We start from the raw sequence: 24,742 nt of genomic DNA, 5'->3' as shown, positions 1-24,742 counted from the left end.
ACGCTGGAACTTCAAGCAAGATGGCTATGGCAGCCTGTTCACAATCATATGGATGAGGTAAGTACAATTTAATTTTTTTATTTGAAAACACTAAAATGCTTAAATATAGATTTTGGATGCCACGATTAGTGATGAATGCGACATCTGAGGGGTTCAAAGACAGGAGTGGCGCAATCGCCATTCCCTAACATTGCACCCGCTATTTACAAAGAAATGTACTTTGTGACAAAGTAATTCGTTATAAAGCAAATTTTTGGGTAAAATTTGGAAAAGCAGTCAATTTTAAAGTGTAACTGCTGTTTCATTTTTTATACCCTAATGGTATAGTACACCCTGCTGTGTAAATGCTTTTGTGCTTTTTCAGTTTTAACTGATAATAACTCCCAGAAATGTGTGTTACTTCCCTACCCTGCAGCCTCTTCTTACAGCATTGTCATGTGCAGCCATCTCCTCTCTGATATAAACAGGAGGGAAGTGCACTGGAAGAAGAAGCACAGCCCTGAGTGCCTGGGCAGAAAGTAGAGGGGGGAGATGATGCTTTCTCCTGAATGGTAGCAGCTAGAAACATGCAACTGGTCTTGTTTGAAAGCTGACATTCCATGAATGACAAGCTAAAGTCCATGCAACATAGGAGGAATCACTGTTAGAAATCCAGTCGGGAATAATCGCAAGTAAAATCTGCTTTTACTTTCACTTTAAGCTGCATTCACTGCATCCCGATTTCTATCAGTGCTATCTTCCCCTGTACTGAACATTCTGGTATTGTCTGAAAGCTTGGAATTTCATATTTTAGACAACACAAAGCCCATATTGCTGGTACCAAACCTGAGATATGAGCAGTTAATGCAGTGTGGAGGAGAATGAGGGAGCAGCTGCAGAGCTGACAGGTGACTATAAAGAGGCTAAAACGAATGCTTACTGATTTCATGCAATTGCAGGGCTTGTCTCTGGTTAGCTGTATGTGAGAGAATACACACTGCTCTGGAATAGTGTGTGTGTGTGTGTGTGGGGGGGGGGGTATCTGCATTCTGATTGGTCCTGCTGATAGGGTTGCTAAGGGCTGAATACAGACATCAGAAAGGCAAAATTAACTGAAAAATAAGCTTCATAAATATCTTTTAGCATCACATATGTTAGGAATTAATTTTTGGTAGTGAAATGGCAGTTGCACTTTAAAGAACCTAATAGATTTCAGTTTGTTTTTCAATTGAGTTGTACAGTTTATAGGTCACATTAAAGGTGGAAAAAGTTCTGAAATAATTTATCTTTGTTTAAATTTTTTACATCACAGAAACCTGATATTTTAACAGGGGTGGGTAGACTTTTTATATCCACTGTAAATAAATTGCTATATTGCATAGTAATCCTGAGAGCGCTGAACTGCTACCCCATGCTGCGTGAGGTTTCGGGGGTTACGCCCCCTTCTACATTTTTCTCTTTTTGTTATTTCTTCTTTATGTGGTGAAAAAGAAACAAAGCAATGTTGCTTTATTTCTCTGCTTCTGACTGTTGGCTGGTTTCTGATTCTGTCTGCGCCTTATAGTTTTTTCTTTGCTGATTATCCTTTTTCCCTGTTTGAGGTGTTTTTCTCCCAGAGCGCAGCTTCATATGTCCGCTATCAGACTGGCTTTCATCTTGTGCACTAAAATCACTTGAGGTGCAAATTTTTCCAGCTATAGTTTGTCGCATGCGTCTTTGCTGGCGTCTTTCATCGGCCCATGTATAGACTCTGTTATGTAGATAGTCTCGATTATCTCTTATATTTTTTCTTTTAAGATAGAGGATCGGAGCTTGTTTAGACTGTCATTTAGCTCAGTGTGGATTTTTCACATTCCTCCATTGTTTTATTAGTTTTTATTTCCTGTTCAAGATTAAAATTTAAAATTTAAAAATGTATGTTTGGGTGGCTTGGGGGGGGGGGGGGCGGAGCTAGCGCCTGAGCTGTATGGCTGTGCGTCTCTGAGCTCTGATCCATAAGCTCATCATAATCCCAGCTAACGCCAGCTTACCTGGCCAAAAATGGTTAAAATCGGGAATTCCAAACCGGTGATTCCTCCCACCAGCATAGATCGCTCCAAAGTAGTGGAGAAATGGATACATTTATCAAAAACGCTGCCAATGCAGGCATGGCCAAAGAATCAAAGATGGCGCCCGCGGCCACAAGTGATGCCGGAGAGGAAGGGACGGATACATGGGAGAGAGACAGCAAAGCAGAAGAGGCTGGTAACAAACAAAGCTTGCCAATCTCCAGAAAGTTTCTTAAGATGGCCCTAACAAAAGCGATAGAACCGGTTCTTAATGAACTCTCCTCCCTCCGCCAAGACATCAGGCAACTAGGGTCCAGAGTAGAGGCCCTGGAGTCGACTCAATTGGCCATAGTCAATTTCCAGCACGCTACCTCCTCCAAATTGCACAAGTGCCAAACATACCTGAATGAAATCCACACCGCCCTGGAAGACCAGGAGAACCGCGGGCGGAGAAACAACTTGAGGTTCCGGGGGATCCCGGGGTCAGTCCCCACCTCCGAAATATATGTGGTAATACAAAATATATGCGGGGACTTACTAGGCCCGGACTATCCCTTGCCGGTAACCTTAGAAAGAGCCCAACATGCTCTCCGTCCCAGGCCAAAACCGGCAGAACCACCCAGGGACATCATCTGTAGATTTCTCAATTTCCAGGAGAAAGAAGCAGTGCTCTCTAGAGCTTGAGAGATCTCTGAGGTGCTTTTTGCTAACAACAAGATTTTCATATACCAAGATCTTACTCCCGCGACCCTGAGAAAACGCAAGTTGGTCAAACCCCTAACAGAGTGGCTCAGGTCTCACAACGTACTTTACCACTGGACCTTTCCATTTAGGCTCTCTTTCTTCCACAATGGTCGTCTTTTCACCATCAGATCACACTCTGACCTACAGGTCCTTCTAAAAAAATTAGCATATTGTGATAAAGTTCATTATTTTCTGTAATGTACTGATAAACATTAGACCTTCATATATTTTAGATTCATTACACACAACTGAAGTAGTTCAAGCCTTTTCTTGTTTTAATATTGATGATTTTGGCATACAGCTCATGAAAACCCAAAATTCCTATCTAAAAAAATTAGCATATTTCATCCGACCAATAAAAGAAAAGTGTTTTTAATACAAAAAAAGTCAACCTTCAAATAATTATGTTCATTTATGCACTCAATACTTGGTCGGGAATCCTTTTGCAGAAATGACTGCTTCAATGCGGCGTGGCATTGAGGCAATCAGCCTGTGGCACTGCTGAGGTGTTATGGAGGCCCAGGATGCTTCGATGGCGGCCTTAAGCTCATCCAGAGTGTTGGGTCTTGCATCTCTCAACTTTCTCTTCCCAATATCCCACAGATTCTCTATGGGGTTCAGGTCAGGAGAGTTGGCAGGCCAATTGAGCACAGTAATACCATGGTCAGTAAACCATTTACCAGTGGCTTTGGCACTGTGAGCAGGTGCCAGGTCGTGCTGAAAAATGAAATCTTCATCTCCATAAAGCTTTTCAGCAGATGGAAGCATGAAGTGCTCCAAAATCTCCTGATAGCTAGCTGCATTGACCCTGCCCTTGATAAAACACAGTGGACCAACACCAGCAGCTGACATGGCACCCCAGACCATCACTGACTGTGAGTACTTGACACTGAACTTCAGGCATTTGGGCATTTCCCTCTCCCCAGTCTTCCTCCAGACTCTGGCACCTTGATTTCCGAATGACATGTAAAATTTGCTTTCATCCGAAAAAAGTACTTTGGACCACTGAGCAACAGTCCAGTGCTGCTTCTCTGTAGCCCAGGTCAGGCGCTTCTGCCGCAATTTCTGGTTCAAAAGTGTCTTGACCTGGGGAATGCGGCACCTGTAGCCCATTTCCTGCACACGCCTGTACACGGTGGCTCTGGTTGTTTCTACTCCAGACTCAGTCCACTGCTTCCGCAGGTCCCCCAAGGTCTGGAATCGGTCCTTCTCCACAATCTTCCTCAGGGTCCGGTCACCTCTTCTCGTTGTGCAGCGTTTTCTGCCACACTTTTTCCTTCCCACAGACTTCCCACTGAGGTGCCTTGACACAGCACTCTGGGAACAGCCTATTCGTTCAGAAATTTCTGTTTCTTACCCTCTTGCTTAAGGGTGTCAATGATGGCCTTCTGGACAGCAGCCAGGTTGGCAGTCTTACCCATGATTGCGGTTTTGAGTAATGAACCAGGCTGGGAGTTTTTAAAAGCCTCAGGAATCTTTTGCAGGTGTTTAGAGTTAATTAGTTGATTCAGATGATTAGGTTAATAGCTCGTTTAGAGAACCTTTTCATGATATGCTAATTTTTTTAGATAGGAATTTTGGGTTTTCATGAGCTGTATGCCAAAATCATCAATATTAAAACAATAAAAGGCTTGAACTACTTCAGTTGTGTGTAATGAATCTAAAATATATGAAGGTCTAATGTTTATCAGTACATTACAGAAAATAATGAACTTTATCACAATATGCAAAATTTTTTAGAAGGACCTGTAGATCAAGTTTATGACCATTTGGAGATCTCACCATTGGAAATCAAAAACTGGGCTCTCATCCAGGATCTGAACTCCCTTCCGGATATCCCGAGAATTACCCCCTTTGAGTCTTTCCTAACTCCAAATTCCCAGCGACAAAAGAAGAAAAACACTCCATTAGCCCTGAGACGTCTTGCCTCAGATACCTCAGAACTTTCCATGCTCCTTCCTAAACCAGAGGACTTCTCCTTTCAAGTCCCATGATGCACAGAATAAAAGTTCCTGAAGACACTCTCAACCATATATATATTATTGGGACAGACATCTTTTTGATGCAATACTGTTTTCTCTGTGCAAAATCCCTTTAATTTTACTCACTAGTCTCAATGTCTTAAAGACCCTTCAGGATATCACACTTGTGACCCTCAACAAATAGCCAAACACTTTAGAAGCTTCTATGAATCACTTTATAACATAGACTCAAAAAACCCAAACTCCACTATGGATAAACCCACAGTCTCCCTCTCAGAATATCTCAACAAACTAAATCTCCCTAGCGTATCAGAAATTGATAAACAAAACTTAGCTACTCCCTTCACGCCTAAAGAATGTTCAGAAGCTATCCAACAATCCCCTAAAGGAAAATGCTCAGGACCCGACGGTCTCCCGATCCTCTACTATTCCACATTTTTAGACACTCTAAGCCCCCACCTGGTCAAAGTCTTCAATTCCCCGTTAGAAGGCAATTCTCTCTCGGGAGACATGACCAAAGCCCATATCACTCTCATCCCTAAGGAGGGTAAGGACCACACCTTATGCCAAAATTATAGGCCTATCTCACTTCTAAATTTGGACCTCAAACTTCTAGTGAAATTAATGGCCAATAGACTAGCTAAGCTTCTACCCCTCTTGATACATAGGGATCAAGTAGGTTTTGTAAAAGGTAGAGAAGGGAAAGACAATACAACCAGAGTCCTAAACATCCTCTAGTATGCAAAGCGCAAAAAAACATCCCTCTAATCCTTCTCAGCGCTGATGCTGAGAAGGCCTTTGACAGAGTGAAATGGTCCTTCGTGAAACAGGTGTTATCCAACCAAAACTTTTCAACCGCCTTCCTATCCGCAATAAACGCAATGTATACCAATGCCTCAGCTTCCTTCATGGTAAATAACCAAATCTCAGACCCTTTTCTAATAAAAAACAGAACTAGACAGGGGTGCCCTCTTTCCCCTCTCTTGTTCGTCTTAACGCTAGAACCGCTCCTCCAGACAATAAGACTGGACAAAGAGATTAAAGGTTTATGTTTGGGAGATCAGGACCACAAAACTGCTGCTTTCGCAGACAATCTACTTGTCATAATAAGTAATCCAAATAGAGCCCTTCCTAGAATTTACCACCATCTAGAGATTTATAGTTCCCTCTCTAACTTTAGAGTTAACCATAGCAAATCTTTTATCATTAGCCTAGGTACTCACCCCCCCCCCCCCCAAGGAACAAAGCTCTCCGTTCAATTAGTCCTCGCCCTATTTAACATATTTAGGAGTGAAAATTAGCACCGACCCAAACCAACTCTTAACTACACACCCCTTTTAAAAAATATTAGGGAGGTTTTAAACAGACTTGTTCTCCCCATCCTATCATGGTTTGGTAGGAAAAATATCCTAACATCCCTAGTTCTTCCAAAATTAACATACCTTCAACAGGTCCTGCCCATCCCTGTCCCTAAATCCTTCTAAACGTCACTTAGATCCATCTTCAGATCCTTTATATGGAACAAGAAGAAAGCCCGACTCTCATACGACACCTTAAGCCGGCCCAAAAACCTAGGTGGAATCGCGCTACCAGACCCCGAACGTTACGGCAAAGCAATCCTCCTGGCTAGAGTAGTTGATTGGCTGAGAGCTCCACTAAACAAATCCTGGGTAAACATGGAACAACACATGTTAGGCACTTCATTCAGAGCTATACTCCTGGGTTTCAAGACTACCCACTTGGCCCTTACTCAAGCTACTCTATTAGTGAAAGCCACCTTCTCTGCTTGGGACTGGTTTCAAAAATCACAGTACTCAATCCCCCTCCCTTCCCCGCTTCTACAAAATAGAGATGTTCTAAATTTGGCACCTAAAGCTTTATACGATAGCCTCCCCCTTAAAACTAGACGTTCCCCCATAAAGATCCAGGAAATCCTCTTAGATTCACAAACTCTTACACTGGACTATCTAGGACAAAAAACAGGGATTCACTATCCCTACACTTCTTAAAAGCATACCTCTCCCAAAATGTAAATATCAATGATCTATACAGACCTCAGGTCTGGTTTGAGAGCCTAATTAGCTGCCCTCAGAGCCCTCTGAAGCTTATATCACAAATTTACAAAAAACTCAGAATCCCTCCCACCAAAGTTACTCCAGCTTTTATCAGACTTTGGGAAAAAGATCTTGACACCACTTTTACTTCTGACCCATCTGTTGGAGGTGCATGAAAGACAGGGGCACTTTCCTCCATATCTGGTGGACATGCCCAAGCATCAAAAAATGGTGGGAGTAGATCTTCCAAATAGGCCAGACCCCAAGTTTTTGGTTCCTAGGTATTGGCTCTCTGAGGAGCTTCCATCAATTGAGCAATGGCCTCTTAAAGTTGACCAGCTTTACAGAATGTGAGAGATATCTGCTTGGGAAAGAGCTCAATCCATAGGTTTAACAATATTTGGCGCAAATGGAAGGTCTTCAGAGAATATTCAGTCTCTTAGAACCTGGACTTTTAATAGACCTATATATCTATTTACTTAGCCACTCTTTGGCCCTGCGCAGTTCCTGCTCCAGATCATCACGCTTTAGATTATTCACTACTAGATCATCCTGCATCAGATCATTCTTCCCCAGTTCTTCCTCCATTAGCTTAACTCTCTAGAGATAACCTTTCATGACCCTTTAGCCCATGCTCAGGTAGTTGCTCTCGTTCACTATGGTGATTCTTCCTAGACTAAGCTACACTAAGAACCACAACAGAGATCCAAGATTACTTGTACCTTTCTGTTAATATGTTTATCACATGTTACTTTCAGGAGGAACTTGATCCTCCAAATTGTGTATTGACTTTTTACTCAATAAATATTTTAAAACATAAAAAAATAAAAAAAACCTTTTGAATAAGGCCTCTTGCACATGACCCGATGACTTTTTCAGTATTTTGCGATCTGTTGTTTGCGGATCGCAAACAGAAACATTACATTTTTAATCATTAATGTAATGTACAGTAATGTGTTTCAACAGTATACACATGGGCAAAGTGGGCATCGATCTGCAAAAAACGGATGACATACGGATGTGTTCCGTATGCATTTGTTTTTTTTGCGGACCCATTGACTTGAATAGAGCCACAGATCATTATTTGCGGGCAATAATAGGACAAGTTCTATCAGCGGAACGGAAATACGGAAACGGAATGCATACGGAGTATATTCCGTTTTTTTGGCGGAACCATTGAAATTAATGGTTCCACATACGGACCACAAACAGAATCCACAAAAACCTAACGGAAACGTAAAAAATAAATTTGTGTGCAAGAGGCCTAAGACTAATATGACTGAGTGGATTATGTGGATATAAAGAAATCTGTACCTTTAATTAATAATGCCACAAGTTAGCTTTACAGTCACCTAATGCTTGTCACAGCATAATGTGCCTTTATTTGCATTGCAACACAATGCAACTTCTTAGCTGCCAAATCAACCAAGTATTTTTTTTAGTTTGTGTTTAATGTTGAGCCAAATATAAATCCAGAAGAAAGAATATTCAGAATATTCAGCACTGCAGCATCCGTTAAAAAATTTAGTTTAATTTCATCCATTAAAATGCTATGATCTGAAATAAAACCATATTTATTTTGATTGATGCCATAGGGCTGGATATTACTTTTTTCTGCTTTGTGTCACCTGTCGTGCCACGTGGCTTCAGTCTTCTTTACTGTCAGAGCCTCGTTGCTCTGATTAGGAGGAATGAACAGGCCGCGTGACAGGGACCTTCCTGCATGGAGCCCCTGTCCTGTTCTGCACCCAAAATATTTCAACCAAAAGAAGTTGATTATTAGTATTCCTAATGCTTTAGACACATGAGCATTTATTTGCTATCCGTTTGCATGAATGACAGACTACCCATTTGTTTTTTTTATGGGCCAATAGTCGGACAATAACATTTTCTATTTATGGGAGGGGGAAAAATGGAAAGCAGATGGAAACGGTTTTTATGGATTTTGTTTGCAGAACAAAAACCAGTATAGTAAGGAACAGAAGTATTTGAACACCCTGCGATTTTGCAAGTAACTTAGAAATCATGGAGGGGTCAGAAATTGTATGATTTTAAATAATTTGTCTTGCTCTGCTGAACATAATTGTTTGAACACCTTAGAAAATCAGTGTTAACCCCTTCCCGACCAGCGTCGTAATAGTATGGTGCAGCGGGACGTGACTTGCCGCCCAGCGCAGTACTGTTACGGCGTGCCGATCGGGCGGGTGCAGGAGCTGCGCCAGCCCGAGCAGCTGCAGGGGACCGGCTGTTCCCGTTAGCTGGACCCCTGTTGTATGCGCCGACATCAGTGAAAACACTGATGCCGGCGCATTAACCCCATCTATGCCGCGGTCTACGCTGACCGCGACATAGAACGGGCTTGCTGCATGTGAGGGAGCCATTCGGGTCCCCCACTGATGTGGCGGGAACTCGATGGATGAGAAGGCAGCCCGATTCCATGCAGAGGCTGCCTAATGCCTTGCACCGCATGGGGACCTGCCTTTTATGGGTGCCCGATGTATAGTAATGCATTGCAGAGGGGATCAGACCCCCAAAAGTTAAAGTCAGAAATAAAGTAAAAAAATTAAGTAAAAACTGTGTTTTTACAAAAAAAAGTTTTAAGTGAAAAAGAAAAACGCCCCTTTTTCCCTGATTTTATAATAAAAAAAGAAAAAAGAAAAAGAAAAAACACATATTAGGTATCGCCGCGTCCATAATGACTGGCTCTATAAATATATCACATGATCCACTCCGACCGATAAACACCATAAAAAAGGGTCATTTTTGTCACCTTACATCACAAAAAGTGCAACACCAAGCGATCAAAAAGGTGTATGTCCCACAAAATGATACCAATATAACCATCACCTCATCCTGCAAAAAAAGAGCCCCTACATAAGAAAATTGCTCAAAAAATAGACACATGAGACACTAAAACATCATTTTTTTGTGTCAAATATGCTATTATTGTGTTAAAGAGAAATAAATAGAAAAAGTATACATATCAGGTATTGCCACATCCGTAACAACCTGCTCTATAAAAATAGCACACGATCTAGCCTGTCAGATGAATGTTGTAAAAAATAAAAACTGTGCCAAAACAGCCATATTTTGGTTACCTTGCCTCACAAAAAACATAATATAGAGCAATTAAAAATCATATGTACCCCAAAATAGTACCAATAAAACTGGCAACTTTTTGGGAGTTTCTACTGTAAGGGTACATTAGGAAGGCTTAAAATGGGACATGGCATCTAAAAACCAGTCCAGCAAAATCTGCCTTCCAAAAACCAAGTTTTGTTTGACTGTTAACCCTCGATGTTTTAAAGAAAAAAATTAATTAAAATTGAAAATCTGCCCAAAAAAGTAAAATTTAAAAATATCATCTCTATTTTGCTTTAATTCTTGCGAAACACCTAAAGGTTTAACGAAGTTTGTAAAATCTATTTTGAGTAGCTTTAGGGGTGTAGTTTATACACTTTGGTCATTTATGGGGGGTGTTCACTATGTAAGCCCAACAAAGTGACTTCAGACCTCAACTGGTCCTTAAAAAGTGGGTTTTGGAAATGTTCTTAATTACTATTATCTGTTATAATGCAACCAGCAGCACTAAATACACCCTCAGACAAAACGCTGGCGGCAGGGCAGGCCAGCACCTCCAAGGCGTAGAGCGCAAGTTCATGCCACGTGTCCATCTTGGACGCACAGTAGTTTTAAGGCACTGAGGGATCATTGAGGACGCTGACACGGTCTGCTGTATTCCTTCACCATCTTCCAAAACTTTTCCCTCCTTGTACCACTAGGCCGCACTTCAGGGTGAGGTTGCTAGCGGGGTGTCATGAAAGTGTCCCATGCCTTGCAGAGTGTTGCCTGCCTTTGTTGGAACTGCTGTGTGTTCCCCTTGTCTCCCTTCCTCGGTTGCCTAAGGAAATACAGACTGTGCCACAAACGTTGTCAGATGGAAAGTTTTACTCGTCCAATCCACCACAGGAATTAGAGATGAGAAGTTCTCTTTGTAGCGGGGGTCGAGAAGGGTGAACACCCAGTAATCCGTGTTATCTAAAATGCGTATAACGTGAGGGTCGTGGAAAAGGCAGCCTAACATGAAGTCAGCCATGTGTGCCAGAGTACCAACAGGCAAGACATCGATGTCGACATCAGAATGACTCTCCATCTCCTCATCCTCCTCCTTCTCTTCTGCCCATCCACAGAATTAAATTAAAGTTCCATGGGTACCACCCTCTGTAGCAGAGGTAACTGTCTCCAGCTCCTCCTTCTCTTCATGGTCCAATTCGCACAGAGAAGATGAACTGAGAGTTGGCTGACTATCACCCTGTGTAATGTCTTCCACTATTTCCTTGTCTGCCACATTCAGAGCGTCGTCCTTAATTGTGAGCAGCGATCGTTTGAGTAGACATAGCAGTGGGATGGTTACGCTGATAATAGCGTTATCGCCACTAACCATCTGTGTGGATTCATCAAAGTTTTTTAAAACCTCAAAGAGGTCTGACATCAATGCCCACTCCTAGCTTGTGAATAGTGGCAGTTGACTCAAAAAGCGACGACCATGTTGCAGCTGGTATTCCACAACTGCCCTCTCCTGCTTTCAAAGCCTGGCCAACATGTGGAACATAGAGTTCCAGTGCATGCTCATGTCGCACAACAGTCGGTGAGCTGGGGAGCTCCTTCCAAGTTTGTGGCCCAGAGAGGTGGAATCTCATACATTTGTATGAGATTCCACAAACATTTGTATGAGATTCCACCTCTCTGGGCCACAAACTTAGAAGGAACTTAAGGTCACGGTGATACAGCCTTATAGTGACATACATTGTATGAGACTTTTTTCCTTTGAGTCACAAACTTTGAAATTCATTTGGCATAATTGATTCAGTGTTACTCATCCATTTTTAATCCTGATTAAAATTGCTGTTTTTAAAGTATATAGTTTTATGCGACATGTTGTTTGTATTATATGTGTGATATATATATAAAATTATTCTGATACAATCCACCTGGACATATGTTTGCCTGATATTTGAGTGACGCCCAACCCAATCACTTTCTTTTTCACTACATCAGCAATAGGGAGTGCTGCAGGGCAGTGCACCTCTTCAAAAGTGGAACAGTGAGTGAGCCACCATTTTTTCTATATTCGTAACTGACCAACTGTTCGCACTGGTCCAACTTGGACAGTGTTGTCCTGCGCCGCCCAGCTAAGTTGGACATGAAGCTGGGTACGGTGGATGTTTTTTTTTTGTCTGGTGCACTGGCAGCAGGTACAGCTTCATTGCGCCCAGGGCCACGGTCTCTGCGTGCACCATCAGTATCACACCCACTTCCCCGTGCCTTAGTGCTCGCCTTCTTCATATTAATGGTTTTGTCACTAGATGTGGCGCAAATTGTTTTACAGTCCACTAAAGACACTGTTTTCGGATGCAGGACAGTATATGTCAGATTAGTTAAATTTGCCCTAAAGAAACAGTTTTCTGATGGCGTACTGTATTTATCACAGAAAACAACACACTATGGGCACTAGATTACGCCCCTGATTATTTAAATTTACGTTAAAGAAACAATTTTCGGATGGAGTAATGTATATTTTACGGATGTGTATTACACGCACACACTACAGAGACAGTAGATGAGGGCTGGCCCCTGATTATTTAAATTTACGCTAAAGAAACTGTTTTCGGATGGCGTACTGTATATGTCACGGATGTGTATTAAATCTGCCCCTTCCTCAGCACGGATGTCCCTGAGACTGATCAATTTAGCGCAGGTAAAAATGTATTGCTGCTCTAAAACACACACACACAGTAGCTTTTCTTAGAATAAGAACTGTAAATTTCGCTCCCTACGCTGCCTTTCCCTTCCTACGCTCTGTTCTTCCTGACTATGACTGATCCGAGCATGTGTCATCGGGTGCTATATAGCACCCGATGACACGTTCTGGCCAGCCAATCACTGTAATGCCAGCACCCAACATGGCTACTGGCATTACAGTGAGGGAAGAACTTACCTGCACATTTATTGGCTGCTTAGCAGCCTCGAAACGTGCGGGAAGGAGACTCGAGCATGGCGCTCGACCACATGTGGTACTTGGCCGAGTACCGCCATGTGCCAAGCATAGCGATGCTCGAGCCGAACAGGTATTCGGCCGAGCATGCTCGCTCAACACTACAAATCATACAATGGGATTTCCTGAATTGTATTTTTTAATTCTGTCTCTCAGAGTGGGAATGCACCTACCATGTGATTTTCAGACCCCTCCATGATTTCTAAGTGGGAGAACTTGCGAAATCGCAGGGTGTTCAACTACTTCTGTTCCTCACTGTAGTTGAGGCCTAACTGTACCTTGTGGCCAACTACTTCTGTTCCTCACTGTAGTTGAGGCCTAACTGTACCTTGTGGCCAACTACTTCTGTTCCTCACTGTAGTTGAGGCCTAACTGTACCTTGTGGCTTTGATTTTCACTAAAATCTAATCTAATTGCCAAGGCCTTCATCTCAGTGCATGCTTTATAGATCAGTGTCCAGCTTGCTCTGAGGAAAGTATAAACTGTGCAAAACTCACACTAGTCAGTGGATCTGGCGTCATATTAACGAGTTATGAACGGTATAATTGATCCATAGTGTACATCGTTTTACCTCTAACGTGAACATGAAAATTATGGAAACCACTTGGTTACTTTAAGATGGAAAATCCCTTTGACATACGGCATCACTGTCTATACATACCAGTGGGGAATTGTGAGTGGTACAAAAGATGAATGTCTTAGAACTTCATTGATAAACGCCTCGGTGTAATGCAAATCTTTTCTATCATCAAACCTGGGCGATCTGCTTGTTCCAATAATCTCATCTGAGGAGACAATAATTCAGTTTACAACACAATTTAATCCATAAATGCAATTATTTTACCAAAAAATATCACTGTACCTCATGTAATTTTAATCATGTCACATGCATTTTCAGCTCTTTCTGCCCTTGACCACCATTTCTCTAAAAGGTAGGGTTTACAGGACCCCATTATGAGGGGTACCAGACATGGGAGCCCACCAAGCAGACAATTTTAGTTCTATGAATATTCCATAAATGACACTCTTTAAAAGTTAGATTGAATTATCATACAAATGTCTATAATTGCTCCTCTAAAGACCAATTCATTAAAGAATGTCTTCACAGATAAATCTTTACTAAAGCAGACATATCAGGAGAGGTGGCCAGTTTTGATTGTATATCTAGTGGAAAAAATGTCCCTCTGCTCTGGAGCCTCATGTACAGTACCAGAATAAAGCAAATTAAGCTGATCTGGGGCACTTATTTTTATTAGATAATGAATTTGGCTGCATATCCTAAGCATTTAGAAATATGCTTTACTGCAGCCACATGGACCATAGGCACAATAGACAGGAAATATCCATTGACTACTATAGGAGAGTGCTCTTGTGACCTGTGCAGAGGACATTGTACAAGGTGGTGGAGGAGATTAGCTGTGACCATCACCTATTGTGGTGTGATCCTATGGTATCTATTTACAGGTGTTATCTGTCATTGTAATCCTGCCTGTGATGATAATAAGATGACTGCTGAAAAGTGATCTCTACAAAACAGGAAGTCTCAACATATTATTAGACTTAGTGACTAGTATAAAAATGAAAGTATAAACTAGGGACTAGTATAAAAGTCTGAAAAGGGTTTTATGAAAAACCTGATTTAAATAATAGGTAAAGTTCTGGGAAAGAGAAAAAGCAATTGCTTTTGTTGTTACAAAAGCTGTGAACAAATTCTCGTCTTTAGACAGTAGCAGTACGACATGGAATCTGACGGACAAGGCAGAGAAAGTGTGGCTGTGGAGGGGTAGTATATAGTGGCAGCAGGGCATAAGTAACTACAGCAATAGCAGTACAGTATAAAACCTAATAAACAAGGCGAGATACGGGTGGCTGTGTAGGGGCAGTAGTGGTGGCAACAGGGACAGTGATAGCTGCAGCAGCACAGTATGGGATATGATGAAAAGGCATACAGTGGCAATAGTATAATTGGGCTGGCAATAAAGAGCCAGTCCTCACTGTCAGAAATGGCAGATGTATTTATTGACATCAAGCAGATGTCTGTGAAAATCCTCACAGATCCATACCATTCTGACAGTACACTGGAGGCTGGATAAGACAGTACACGCATGGCAAACTCACCCAGGTCCTGCCACTAGTCCAATCTGCTGGCCTAGAAGTCCATGGGTCAGAAGAGAAAAGTCACAGTCCAGATATGACTGAACTTGACTGTTCAGGCAGTCCGTATCCATGTGATAAATGGAATTTTTGTACTACAATTTAAACACCTTTTTTTTTATAAAAAAAAAGAAACTTTGCAATATGTTTAAATATATGTCAATTGAATGGAGTCTAGTGCAACTATGAAACAGAAATACATGTCAGTCAGTATACCATCATCAGCAGGATTAATATTGTAGAAGATTTTTGTCTGTGATTGTATTTAAAGTAAATTGGACTGATTGGCAGCTAACAGACATTAAGAAGAAAATGAGTACTGTAACTTTAAATATTGATGTGCAGTACAAGCACTTGATGGAAATAGCTGCACCACAGTGACACCCAATGCACTACACTGTCCTTTCCCTCTGTAAAATCTCTCGCTGTCTAGCAATTCATTCAGCTAACTAATATCTTTATTAAAGCTGTCCCCATTCGACCCTAAACTAGCTGTACTGTGTGTTTAAAGATAAGCTTTATTTGCACTCTGTCTTCCAGACATCCTGTCACATCAGTGTAAAAGCTTAAAATACACCTGGTTTTCCTGGTTATGATCTTATATAGTGTCTATTGCACATTCAATATCATTCCTCCTGATTGGCTGAGGCGGACTGCAAGGCATTAGTGTATCGGCAAGCCTGCAGCTAGGGCATCACCCAGGGAGCCATTATCTTCCTTCGCTACCCTGCTGTGCTGTCTTCTAATCTGTAAAATGGCGGACACCGTTATGAGCCATTAGCTGGAATTCCAAAGTTTTGGGAAATTTAAGATATTATTTTACATAATGTAAAAGCCTGAATCAGAACAACAATTATGTAAATGCCTTACCAATTTCCTTCTGGACTTTCTCTTGCATTTCTGGATACTTTAACAAGTACAACATACACCATAGTAATGCAGAGGAGATGGTGTCAAAGCCTATATAAGAAAATAACATTTTGGTCATACAAGGAAACAAACATTGTACTGAATTTAGACAGCACAGAAAATGTTCTCTTAGGCTCCATTCACACGTCCGCAATGTGTTTTGCGGATACACAGAGCCACGGATACGCAAAACACGGAAAGCGGCAATGTGCGTTCCGCATTTTGCGGACCGCACATTGCCGGCACTAATAGAATATGCCTGTTCTTGTCCGCAATTGCGGACAAGAATAGGACATGTTCTATTTTTTGCGGAAACGGAAGCACGGATGCGGAAGTGCGGATCCGCAAATGTGGATGCGGACAGCACATTCCGGCCCTATTGAAAATGAATGGGTCTGCACCCGTTCCGCAAAATTGCGGAACGGATGCGGATCCATTTTGCGGACGTGTGAATGGACCCTAATGGTGTTTTTATTTTAGCGATGCCAACTTGGTTTCCAACTCATCTCTGAAAGTTTGGCTTCAGAAAACCTCAAGAAACAGCTAATATTGGTATGAGAAGAGACAACTAGTCATACATTTATAATTAGGGATGAGCGAACTCGAACTGTATAGTTCGGGTTCGTACCGAATTTTGGGGTGTCCGTGACACGGACCCGAACCCGGACATTTTCGTAAAAGTCCGGGTTCGGGTTCGGTGTTCGTCGCTTTCTTCGCGCTTTTGTGACGCTTTCTTGGCGCTTTTTGAAAGGCTGCAAAGCAGCCAATCAACAAGCGTCATACTACTTGCCCCAAGAGGCCATCACAGCCATGCCTACTATTGGCATGGCTGTGATTGGCCAGAGCACCATGTGACCCAGCCTCTATTTAAGCTGGAGTCACATAGCGCCGCCCGTCACTCTGCTCTGATTAGCGTAGGGAGAGGTTGCGGCTGCGACAGTAGGGCGAGATTAGGCAGATTAACTCCTCCAAAGGACTTGATTAACTGATCGATCTGCAGCTGTGGATCATTGAGCTGCTGATCCTCAATTGCTCACTGTTTTTAGGCTGCACAGACCGTTTGTCAGTCACATTTTTCTGGGGTGATCGGCGGCCATTTTGTGTCTTGTGGTGCGCCAGCACAAGCTGCGACCAAGTGCATTTAACCCTCAATGGTGTGGTTGTTTTTTGGCTAAAGCCTACATCAGGGTGAAGCTGTCACACCAAGTGCATTTAACCAGCAATAGTCTGTTCATTTTTTGGCCATATACAAAATCAGGGGCAAGCTGCGCCTGTCACCAAGTGCATTTAACCCTCAATGGTGTGGTTGTTTTTTGGCTAAAGCCTACATCAGGGTGAAGCTGTCACACCAAGTGCATTTAACCAGCAATAGTCTGTTCATTTTTTGGCCATATACTAAATCAGGGGCAAGCTGCGCCTGTCACCAAGTGCATTTAACCCTCAATGGTGTGGTTGTTTTTTGGCTAAAGCCTACATCAGGGTGAAGCTGTCACACCAAGTGCATTTAACCAGCAATAGTCTGTTCATTTTTTGGCCATATACAAAATCAGGGGCAAGCTGCGCCTGTCACCAAGTGCATTTAACCCTCAATGGTGTGGTTGTTTTTTGGCTAAAGCCTACATCAGGGTGAAGCTGTCACACCAAGTGCATTTAACCAGCAATAGTCTGTTCATTTTTTGGCCACATACTAAATCAGGGGCAAGCTGCGCCTGTCACCAAGTGCATTTAACCCTCAATGGTGTGGTTGTTTTTTGGCTAAAGCCTACATCAGGGTGAAGCTGTCACACCAAGTGCATTTAACCAGCAATAGTCTGTTTATTTTTTGGCCATATCCCAGTCTAATTCTGTCACTAAATCCATACCGGTCACCCAGCGCCTAAATACTAGGCCTCAAATTTATATCCAGCTAAATCTGTCCCTAGTGCTGTAGCTGGGCGAGTTATTTAGTGTCCGTTCAAGCACATTTCTTGTTCTGGGTTGAAATACAATTCCCAATTTAGCAATTTCATAATTTAGTGGTTTCTGCTATATCAGAGCTATTTGAAATCTATCCCTAAAAGGGTATATAATATTCAAGGTGCACATTGGGTCATTCAGAATAACTTCACACACACCCGCTACTGTGTATTTCCAAGTCTAATTCTGTCACTAAACCCATACCTGTCACGCAGCGCCTAAATACTAGGCCTCAAATTTATATCCAGCTAAATCTGTCCCTAGTGCTGTAGCTGGGCGAGTTATTTAGTGTCCGTTCAAGCACATTTCTTGTTCTGGGTTGAAATACAATTCCCAATTTAGCAATTTCATAATTTAGTGGTTTCTGCTATATCAGAGCTATTTGAAATCTATCCCTAAAAGGGTATATAATATTCAAGGTGCACATTGGGTCATTCAGAATAACTTCACACACACCCGCTACTGTGTATTTCCAAGTCTAATTCTGGCACTAAACCCATACCTGTCACCCAGCGCCTAAATACTAGGCCTCAAATTTATATCCCGCTAAATCTGTCCCTAGTGCTGTAGCTGGGCGAGTTATTTAGTGTCCGTTCAAGCACATTTCTTGTTCTGGGTTGAAATACAATTCCCAATTTAGCAATTTCATAATTTAGTGGTTTCTGCTATATCAGAGCTATTTGAAATCTATCCCTAAAAGGGTATATAATATTCAAGGTGCACATTGGGTCATTCAGAATAACTTCACACACACCCGCTACTGTGTATTTCCAAGTCTAATTCTGGCACTAAACCCATACCTGTCACCCAGCGCCTAAATACTAGGCCTCAAATTTATATCCCGCTAAATCTGTCCTTAGTGCTGTAGCTGGGCGAGTTATTTAGTGTCCGTTCAAGCACATTTCTTGTTCTGGGTTGAAATACAATTCCCAATTTAGCAATTTCATAATTTAGTGGTTTCTGCTATATCAGAGCTATTTGAAATCTATCCCTAAAAGGGTATATAATATTCAAGGTGCACATTGGGTCATTCAGAATAACTTCACACACACCCGCTACTGTGTATTTCCAAGTCTAATTCTGGCACTAAACCCATACCTGTCACCCAGCGCCTAAATACTAGGCCTCAAATTTATATCCCGCTAAATCTGTCCTTAGTGCTGTAGCTGGGCGAGTTATTTAGTGTCCGTTCAAGCACATTTCTTGTTCTGGGTTGAAATACAATTCCCAATTTAGCAATTTCATAATTTAGTGGTTTCTGCTATATCAGAGCTATTTGAAATCTATCCCTAAAAGGGTATATAATATTCAAGGTGCACATTGGGTCATTCAGAATAACTTCACACACACCCGCTACTGTGTATTTCCAAGTCTAATTCTGGCACTAAACCCATACCTGTCACCCAGCGCCTAAATACTAGGCCTCAAATTTATATCCCGCTAAATCTGTCCTTAGTGCTGTAGCTGGGCGAGTTATTTAGTGTCCGTTCAAGCACATTTCTTGTTCTGGGTTGAAATACAATTCCCAATTTAGCAATTTCATAATTTAGTGGTTTCTACTATATCAGAGCTATTTGAAATCTATCCCTAAAAGGGTATATAATATTCAAGGTGCACATTGGGTCATTCAGAATAACTTCACACACACCCGCTACTGTGTATTTCCAAGTCTAATTCTGGCACTAAACCCATACCTGTCACCCAGCGCCTAAATACTAGGCCTCAAATTTATATCCCGCTAAATCTGTCCTTAGTGCTGTAGCTGGGCGAGTTATTTAGTGTCCGTTCAAGCACATTTCTTGTTCTGGGTTGAAATACAATTCCCAATTTAGCAATTTCATAATTTAGTGGTTTCTGCTATATCAGAGCTATTTGAAATCTATCCCTAAAAGGGTATATAATATTCAAGGTGCACATTGGGTCATTCAGAATAACTTCACACACACCCGCTACTGTGTATTTCCAAGTCTAATTCTGGCACTAAACCCATACCTGTCACCCAGCGCCTAAATACTAGGCCTCAAATTTATATCCCGCTAAATCTGTCCTTAGTGCTGTAGCTGGGCGAGTTATTTAGTGTCCGTTCAAGCACATTTCTTGTTCTGGGTTGAAATACAATTCCCAATTTAGCAATTTCATAATTTAGTGGTTTCTGCTATATCAGAGCTATTTGAAATCTATCCCTAAAAGGGTATATAATATTCAAGGTGCACATAGGGTCATTCAGAATAACTTCACACACCCGCTACTGTGCATTTCCAAATCTAATTCTGTCACTAAACCCATACCTGTCACCCAGCGCCTAAATACTAGGCCTCAAATTTATATCCCGCTAAATCTCTCGTTACCGCTGTCCTGTTGTGGCTGGGAAAGTTATTTAGTGTCCGTCAAAGCACATTTTTTGTTCTGGGTTGAAATACAATTCCCAATTTAGCAATTTCATAATTTAGTCGTTTCTGCTATATCAGAGCTATTTGAAATCTATCCCTAAAAGGGTAGATCATATTGAAGGTGCACATAGGGTCATTCAGAATAACTTCACACACACGCTTCTGTGCATTTCCAAGTCTAATTCTGTCACTAAATCCATACCGGTCACCCAGCGCCTAAATACTAGGCCTCAAATTTATATCCCGCTGAATTTGAATACAATACATTGGGCCAAATAATATATTTGTTGTTGTGGTGAACCATAACAATGAGAAAAACATCTAGTAAGGGACGCGGACGTGGACATGGTCGTGGTGGTGTTAGTGGACCCTCTGGTGCTGGGAGAGGACGTGGCCGTTCTGCCACATCCACACGTCCTAGTGTACCAACTACCTCAGGTCCCAGTAGCCGCCAGAATTTACAGCGATATATGGTGGGGCCCAATGCCGTTCTAAGGATGGTAAGGCCTGAGCAGGTACAGGCATTAGTCAATTGGGTGGCCGACAGTGGATCCAGCACGTTCACATTATCTCCCACCCAGTCTTCTGCAGAAAGCGCACAGATGGCGCCTGAAAACCAACCCCATCAGTCTGTCACATCACCCCCATGCATACCAGGGAAACTGTCTCAGCCTCAAGTTATGCAGCAGTCTCTTATGCTGTTTGAAGACTCCGCTGGCAGGGTTTCCCAAGGGCATCCACCTAGCCCTTCCCCAGCGGTGAAAGACATAGAATGCACTGACGCACAACCACTTATGTTTCCTGATGATGAGGACATGGGAATACCACCTCAGCATGTCTCTGATGATGACGAAACACAGGTGCCAACTGCTGCGTCTTTCTGCAGTGTGCAGACTGAACAGGAGGTCAGGGATCAAGACTGGGTGGAAGACGATGCAGGGGACGATGAGGTCCTAGACCCCACATGGAATGAAGGTCGTGCCACTGACTTTCACAGTTCGGAGGAAGAGGCAGTGGTGAGACCGAGCCAACAGCGTAGCAAAAGAGGGAGCAGTGGGCAAAAGCAGAACACCCGCCGCCAAGAGACTCCGCCTGCTACTGACCGCCGCCATCTGGGACCGAGCACCCCAAAGGCAGCTTCAAGGAGTTCCCTGGCATGGCACTTCTTCAAACAATGTGCTGACGACAAGACCCGAGTGGTTTGCACGCTGTGCCATCAGAGCCTGAAGCGAGGCATTAACGTTCTGAACCTGAGCACAACCTGCATGACCAGGCACCTGCATGCAAAGCATGAACTGCAGTGGAGTAAACACCTTAAAACCAAGGAAGTCACTCAGGCTCCCCCTGCTACCTCTTCTGCTGCTGCCGCCTCGGCCTATTCTGCTGCTGCCGCCTCGGCCTCTTCCTCCGCCTCTGGAGGAACGTTGGCACCTGCCGCCCAGCAAACAGGGGATGTACCACCAACACCACCACCACCACCTCCGTCACCAAGCGTCTCAACCATGTCACACGCCAGCGTTCAGCTCTCCATCTCACAAACATTTGATAGAAAGCGTAAATTCCCACCTAGCCACCCTCGATCCCTGGCCCTGAATGCCAGCATTTCTAAACTACTGGCCTATGAAATGCTGTCATTTAGGCTGGTGGACACAGACAGCTTCAAACAGCTCATGTCGCTTGCTGTCCCACAGTATGTTGTTCCCAGCCGGCACTACTTCTCCAAGAGAGCCGTGCCTTCCCTGCACAACCAAGTATCCGATAAAATCAAGTGTGCACTGCGCAACGCCATCTGTGGCAAGGTCCACCTAACCACAGATACGTGGACCAGTAAGCACGGCCAGGGACGCTATATCTCCCTAACTGCACACTGGGTAAATGTAGTGGCAGCTGGGCCCCAGGCGGAGAGCTGTTTGGCGCACGTCCTTCCGCCGCCAAGGATCGCAGGGCAACATTCTTTGCCTCCTGTTGCCACCTCCTCCTTCTCGGCTTCCTCCTCCTCTTCTTCCACCTGCTCATCCAGTCAGCCACACACCTTCACCACCAACTTCAGCACAGCCCGGGGTAAACGTCAGCAGGCCATTCTGAAACTCATATGTTTGGGGGACAGGCCCCACACCGCACAGGAGTTGTGGCGGGGTATAGAACAACAGACCGACGAGTGGTTGCTGCCGGTGAGCCTCAAGCCCGGCCTGGTGGTGTGTGATAATGGGCGAAATCTCGTTGCAGCTCTGGGACTAGCCAATTTGACGCACATCCCTTGCTTGGCGCATGTGCTGAATTTGGTGGTGCAGAAGTTCATTCACAACTACCCCGACATGTCAGAGCTGCTGCATAAAGTGCGGGCCGTCTGTTCGCGCTTCCGGCGTTCACATCCTGCTGCTGCTCGCCTGTCTGCGCTACAGCGTAACTTCGGCCTTCCCGCTCACCGCCTCATATGCGACGTGCCCACCAGGTGGAACTCCACCTTGCACATGCTGGACAGACTGTGCGAGCAGCAGCAGGCCATAGTGGAGTTTCAGCTGCAGCACGCACGGGTCAGTCGCACTACAGAACAGCACCACTTCACCACCAATGACTGGGCCTCCATGCGAGACCTGTGTGCCCTGTTGCGCTGTTTCGAGTACTCCACCAACATGGCCAGTGGCGATGACACCGTTATCAGCGTTACAATACCACTTCTATGTCTCCTTGAGAAAACACTTAGGGCGATGATGGAAGAGGAGGTGGCCCAGGAGGAGGAGGAGGAGGAGGAGGAAGAGGGGTCATTTTTAGCACTTTCAGGCCAGTCTCTTCGAAGTGACTCAGAGGGAGGTTTTTGGCAACAGCAGAGGCCAGGTACAAATGTGGCCAGCCAGGGCCCACTACTGGAGGACGAGGAGGACGAGGATGAGGAGGAGGTGGAGGAGGTGGAGGAGGATGAGGATGAAGCATGGTCACAGCGGGGTGGCACCCAACGCAGCTCGGGTCCATCACTGGTGCGTGGCTGGGGGGAAAGGCAGGACGATGACGATACGCCTCCCACAGAGGACAGCTTGTCCTTATCCCTGGGCAGCCTGGCACACATGAGCGACTACATGCTGCAGTGCCTGCGCAACGACAGCAGAGTTGCCCACATTTTAACCTGTGCGGACTACTGGGTTGCCACCCTGCTGGATCCACGCTACAAAGACAATGTGCCCACCTTACTTCCTGCACTGGAGCGTGATAGGAAGATGCGCGAGTACAAGCGCACGTTGGTAGACGCGCTACTGAGAGCATTCCCAAATGTCACAGGGGAACAAGTGGAAGCCCAAGGCCAAGGCAGAGGAGGAGCAAGAGGTCGCCAAGGCAGCTGTGTCACGGCCAGCTCCTCTGAGGGCAGGGTTAGCATGGCAGAGATGTGGAAAACTTTTGTCAACACGCCACAGCTAACTGCACCACCACCTGATACGCAACGTGTTAGCAGGAGGCAACATTTCACTAACATGGTGGAACAGTACGTGTGCACACCCCTCCACGTACTGACTGATGGTTCGGCCCCATTCAACTTCTGGGTCTCTAAATTGTCCACGTGGCCAGAGCTAGCCTTTTATGCCTTGGAGGTGCTGGCCTGCCCGGCAGCCAGCGTTTTGTCTGAACGTGTATTCAGCACGGCAGGGGGCGTCATTACAGACAAACGCAGCCGCCTGTCTACAGCCAATGTGGACAAGCTGACGTTCATAAAAATGAACCAGGCATGGATCCCACAGGACCTGTCCGTCCCTTGTCCAGATTAGACATTAACTACCTCCCCATAACCATATATTATTGGACTCCAGGGCACTTCCTCATTCAATCCTATTTTTATTTTCATTTTACCATTATATTGCGATGCTACCCAAAGTTGAATGAACCTCTCCTCTGCCTGTGTGCTAGGCCTAAATATATGCCAATGGACTGTTGCAGTGGTGGCTGACATGAAGCCTGATTCTCTGCTATGACATGCAGACTAATTCTCTGCTGACATGAAGCCAGATTGTCTGTTACGGGACCTCTCTCCTCTGCCTGGGTGCTGGGCCTAAATTTATGACAATGGACTGTTGCAGTGGTGGCTGACGTGAAGCCTCATTCTCTGCTATGACATGCAGACTGATTCTCTGCTGACATGAAGCCAGATTGTCTGTTACGGGACCTCTCTCCTCTGCCTGTGTGCTAGGCCTAAATATATGCCAATGGACTGTTGCAGTGGTGGCTGACGTGAAGCCTGATTCTCTGCTATGACATGCAGACTGATTCTCTGCTGACATGAAGCCAGATTGTCTGTTACGGGACCTTTCTCCTCTGCCTGGGTTCTGGGCCTAAATTTATGAAAATTGACTCTTACAGTGGTGGGTGACGTGAAGCCTGATTCTCTGCTATGATATGAAGACTGATTCTCTGCTGACATGAAGCCAGATTCTCTGTTACGGGACCTCTCTCCTCTGCCTGGGTGCTGGGCCTAAATTTATGACAA

The 24,742-nt window shown here is 43.9% G+C and overlaps 1 protein-coding gene across 1 annotated transcript in view; it reads right to left on the bottom strand.

Annotated features, from left to right (window-relative positions):
* The window catches only part of LOC122932752 (cytochrome P450 1A1-like), a 46,098-nt gene that overhangs the window by 7,092 nt on the left and 14,264 nt on the right, over positions 1-24,742 (bottom strand). The window contains exons 4-5 of the mRNA XM_044287348.1: positions 15,887-15,976; positions 13,524-13,647 (exon numbers count right to left, since the gene is read on the bottom strand). Coding sequence (XP_044143283.1) covers positions 13,524-13,647; positions 15,887-15,976 — 214 coding nt within the window. The remainder of the gene's footprint in view (positions 1-13,523; positions 13,648-15,886; positions 15,977-24,742) is intronic.

This window comes from Bufo gargarizans, chromosome 1 (assembly GCF_014858855.1).
Source record: "Bufo gargarizans isolate SCDJY-AF-19 chromosome 1, ASM1485885v1, whole genome shotgun sequence".
Taxonomy (NCBI): domain Eukaryota; kingdom Metazoa; phylum Chordata; class Amphibia; order Anura; family Bufonidae; genus Bufo; species Bufo gargarizans.
This window is presented reverse-complemented; position numbering and strand designations above follow the sequence as displayed.